Source organism: Gadus chalcogrammus, chromosome 17 (assembly GCF_026213295.1).
Source record: "Gadus chalcogrammus isolate NIFS_2021 chromosome 17, NIFS_Gcha_1.0, whole genome shotgun sequence".
In the NCBI taxonomy this organism is placed as follows: Eukaryota; Metazoa; Chordata; class Actinopteri; order Gadiformes; family Gadidae; genus Gadus; species Gadus chalcogrammus.
In genome coordinates, this window is record NC_079428.1 from 10,637,586 (window position 1) to 10,642,162 (window position 4,577).

Consider the following 4,577-nt stretch of genomic DNA (forward strand, 5'->3'; position numbering starts at 1 on the left):
CTAGCGACACGTGCACGACTCGGCGATCATGTCCTCCAGCTCGCGGTACTCCACGCGCTTCTTGTTCCGCACCAGCACGCTCATCGGCATGTACTTGTAGGGCACGCAGGACGGCGCCGGCACGTCCTCGCTCACGCCCAGCTCCCGCATCACGTTCTGGATGATGGCGTGGTTGGGCGAGTGGTAGCCGTAGTGCAGCACGCGCGGGCACTCGCCCTGGCAGTAGCGCGGGTTGTACACGGGCGGCGCGATGAAGTACTGGCCCAGGCCCAGCGCCTCGAAGGACAGCCGCAGCGAGTGCAGCCGGCAGCGGTTGCGCGGCAGGCTCGTCTTGCGCCGGTACCCGGGCCTGCCCGGCACCGCCTCGTAGGTGTCGCCCGCCCACTCGGACGAGGCGTTGGACGACGAGGAGGCGGAAACGGCGACGGCGTCTTTGAGGGCCTCGGGGGAGAAGGCTCTGGCGCCCAGCAGGGACTCGTCCGAAGGCTCCTCGGTGCTGCGGGGAGCCCGCTGGTGGTGGTGGTGGGAGGCGTAGCTCAGCGGGCCCCACAGCCGGGCCACGCTCTCTCCCTCGCCCGCCAGCAGCTCCCTTCATCCAATCCTGGCATCTCCCGTTGCTCCTCCAGGTACAGCAGGAGCGACGGAGCCCCCAGGGGTAGCCGGGCCGCGTCCCCCGTACGGGCGGCCCCCACCTCCTCCTCACGCCGCATCCTCCACCCCCTGCTTCGACATCATCCTCCTCCACGACGGGGAGGCCTCCTCGCATCCGCCAGGAGTAGTAGTCCCCGGCTCCGTCGGCGTAGCCAGGATCGGTTGCACCGATACTGGGCCACGAGGGTCAGGCTGGTCTGGCTGGTTCTCTGGAGGATGTGCCGGCTGACGTGAGCCGTGACGTCCGTCTCGGTCCACTGGTGATGGAGCTGGAGGGGGACACTACCTCCCCCGGAGGAGGGCGGGCTGCCCGTGGTGCGTCACACCCAGGGAGGCAACCCGGGCCATGCACGGGGGGCAGGGGGAGGCCCCGTGGGCCCCGGAGGAGGAGGGAAGAGAGCGGAAGTGGAGGAAGGAGGCTCGGATGAGCTGCTCCAGTGGGAGGGAGTCCAGGCTGTACTCTACTGTGAAGGTGTAGTGGTGTTCTGAGATGGTGGACGGGGGATGAAGAACACAGAGACCGAAATGAGACCAGAGGGGGGGGCGAGAGAGAGAGAGAGAGAGAGAGAGAGAGAGAGAGAGAGAGAGAGAGAGAGAGAGAGAGAGAGAGATTACCGGAGGCGTGAGATTAAATCACAATCACAACAAGGGACAACGGCAGGTGCCATGGGCAAAACCTGACCGGATGCATCAACTGTAGATTGGCCTCCAATCTACAATGGTCTAAATCATAGTCTATCCATAATAAAGATACTCATCAAATGACATGAAACAAACAATAAACTTCGAAAATGCAATCAACATAGTGTGACGATAAGTTGCAGTACATTCAAACTTTTCAAGCAAAAAGGCCTATACGGTTATCGCGTTTCTAGAGCTCGCAGTCGGATGATCCACCTTCCGGTTGGGTCTTACCTTTCGAGGTAGTCATGTGGTGCTGAGAAGGACCGACGGCTTCAGCATGCGAACCGTGTTGGAGCCGAACCTCCGGTACTGCATTGAGCCTGCCGTCCGGTTCGGCCGCGCTCCGGTACAGACTCAGCATGAACTGCAGGTTCTGGTCCGCCTTCTGCTCGGGGGTCAGCGGGCGGTGGTACGAACTTTTGTGTCTAGCGTTACTATTCTGGCTCTGGTTCCGAAAACATTCTCTGCTTCGACTGTGGGCTGAGGCAGGGGAGAGGTCATTCGTGGCTCGGGCTACGACTCCCGGTGAACGTGGAACCACATTAAGAAGACAAAACACAGAGAGGGCACAGGTACCGATGAGCGAAGTGGAGCCACAGATGGCCGTCATGTTCGCTGTAACCTCCGCCTGTAACTCTATATCCGTCTATCATTCTCTGTCGGGAGCAGCTAATGTTTGATTCGAGCAGCTCGTCGGATCACGAAGCCCTGATTCGACTACCTGAACAAACCTGAACTGTGAGAATGGGCGATTCCAATTAACCAATACAGGAAGCGCGCGGCCTGAACAACGTGACGCCGTGTGTACGTGGTCGCTGATTAGCGTATTCTTAATTTTTTTCAGTACACCAAAACTTTCTTTGTTTTTGTTACGTTTATATTTGTTTATTCGTTAACAATTGTACTGTGAAGTATTTGTTAATATTTCATCTAAAAATATTTTAAACTCAAAACTAAACAGAAGATCAGTTACTAATGAGTGATGAGCTTGTACCTCAGAGGCATGCTTGTGTGTGGTGTGTGTGTGTGTGTGTGTGTGTGTGGTGTGTGGTGGTGTTTGTGTGTGTTGTGTGTGTGTGTGTGTGTGTGTGTGTGTGTGATGTGTGTGTGTGTGTGTATCTGCTGTGTTAAGCACAGACCAAATGTGAACACAACAATGTTTAACCAATGCGGAAATCTTTGACAGTTGTTTGATTACCCCCACCATTACCATCACAAGGGGTGGTCCCAGGTGTTGGATTGTATTGTATTTGCATCATGACATCCTCACGTTTGGCCAGCACATTTTAAATTGCAGATCACGAGAGGTAATTTTAGGTTCTATGTTTTGCGAATGCATCCTTACGGTAAAGGATATCATTTTTTGTATCATCCCTGCTGTCACCCATGTCTGACTTCTTGATTGGTTGAATGTTTATGAATGTTTATCTGACCGAAACATAAAGTGTCCATGTTATAGAGCGCAATGCCCAGACATGTCCCTTATCCATCTACTGTCTCTCTCTCTTTCTACCCCCCCCACTCTCTCTCTCTCTCTCTCTCTCTCTCTCTCTCTCTCTCTCTCTCTCTCTCTCTCTCCTTCTCTCTCTCTCTCTCTCTCTCTCTCTCTCTCTCTCTATTTATATCCCTCGTCTCTCTTTCTCAATTGCAATGCTAACTTTCTGAAACAAACACATATTGAAATGCAAACACAAACACATGCACATTTGCAGAGGTGGTGCGAGCACAACTACAAGTGCACACGTGCACATGTGTTGTGCGCGTGTTTGTGGTGACATTCCACGACAGTGATTATCTACAATCACAATCATTGTCTGGTGAGAAAGAGAGAGAGAGAGAGAGAGAAGAGAGAGAAGAGAGAGAGAGAGAGAGAGAGGGAGGGTGAGGGAGAGAGAGAGAGAAGAGAAGGAGGGAAGAGAGAAGAGAGAATCATATGCGAGGAATGAAACACCACAATAGGCCTTGTTTTCGAAAATGAAAGTTCTGCAACAGGGCTGAACTAGTTTAGACACAAATAAAATACAATTCCGAGGACAGTTGACCCTGACATTTATGTTTGTCTGGCTGAAAGTGATACACAGATACATTGCCAACTTCATAAACATTTGAAGACCTATTAAGTTCAGTAAGATAAATATCTATAACAATACACAAATTAAAGTCATTTTATACGAACCCATCTGGCAACATAAAGGGATTATAACTTGACAATACATGAACGATATCGTAGAATTTCGAAAACCACAAATGGATTTACATTTCATGGAATGACTCCGGGATATAGAGGATCTTACAAAAGTTGTGCATTGCAAAGTTGTTTTTTTGCATTTCCATTAATGCCCCCTGAAGGGTTTTTTGAATTTGAGGTTTTCCTCCCCAATACAGCAAAGAAAAATGCCATTCCTCCTGAATCGCATTGATAACGGCTTGTCCAGGAGGTAGGTCAGCTACCAGAGTAGCCCGGTGTCATGTTTCAAACGAGAGAACAGCCACTCTCCTGGGACAATTATTTCACTCAAGTTGGCGCTTTCGGCCTCGGAGAAAGCCGCTACAATACAGCGGTTGAGCCACCCCCAAGACCCTACCTAGCATCGACGCTGATTGGACACGATTCGGCCTCGCCTTTCCCCTATTGGTCGGACCCCGTCGTCCATCACGCCCCCAACGTTCGACTCGAGTGCCAAATACCCCTTTGGTGGCGAGAGAGAAACAAGTTCGGAGAAGTTTTCTGCCTCCCCCTATACTAGTGCCACAGTCCCGTTCATTGTTACAATGGAGACGGACAGACCACGGTGGGGACGCAGTCGGCGCCGCTATTTCCAGAACTGAAGGCGACTGAATTACCGGAGAATAACGGGAAAAGACAGAAAATAACGGGTCGGGGGGAAAGGGATAGAATGGAGACGGTGGAACAACTCGTGTCCTTTCAAACCACATCCAGGTCCAGCTGAGCGGCGGCGCTCCGTGGGGCTTCACGCTGAAGGGAGGGCTAGAGCACGGTGAGCCGCTCATCATCACCAAAGTAAGTCTGGAAGCCACACACCCACCGATTGGTCAGCGGTTTAGTCACTTCTGTGATGGTATGTCGGGCCTATATTCTGGGGATGTCTCCTAGGTTACTAGTTTAGGGACTGCTCGTAAGGCTGGCCGTTTATCTTGCCTGTGATTTGAACCTTTCATTCATACACTCCTCTAGCCTAACTGACCACTGGTCAGCGTGCTTTTTTTGGGGGGTTTCTCAC

The 4,577-nt window shown here is 52.2% G+C and overlaps 1 protein-coding gene and 1 pseudogene across 1 annotated transcript in view; one reads left to right on the plus strand and one right to left on the minus strand.

Annotated features, from left to right (window-relative positions):
- LOC130370476 (bone morphogenetic protein 15-like) lies at positions 1-1,945 on the minus strand (annotated as a pseudogene).
- A 2,150-nt stretch (positions 1,946-4,095) lies between these two features.
- Positions 4,096-4,577, plus strand: part of shroom4 (shroom family member 4) — a 45,953-nt gene continuing 45,471 nt past the window's right edge. The window contains 2 exon segments of the mRNA XM_056612448.1: positions 4,096-4,265; positions 4,268-4,357. Coding sequence (XP_056468423.1) covers positions 4,233-4,265; positions 4,268-4,357 — 123 coding nt within the window. The 5' untranslated portion in view covers positions 4,096-4,232.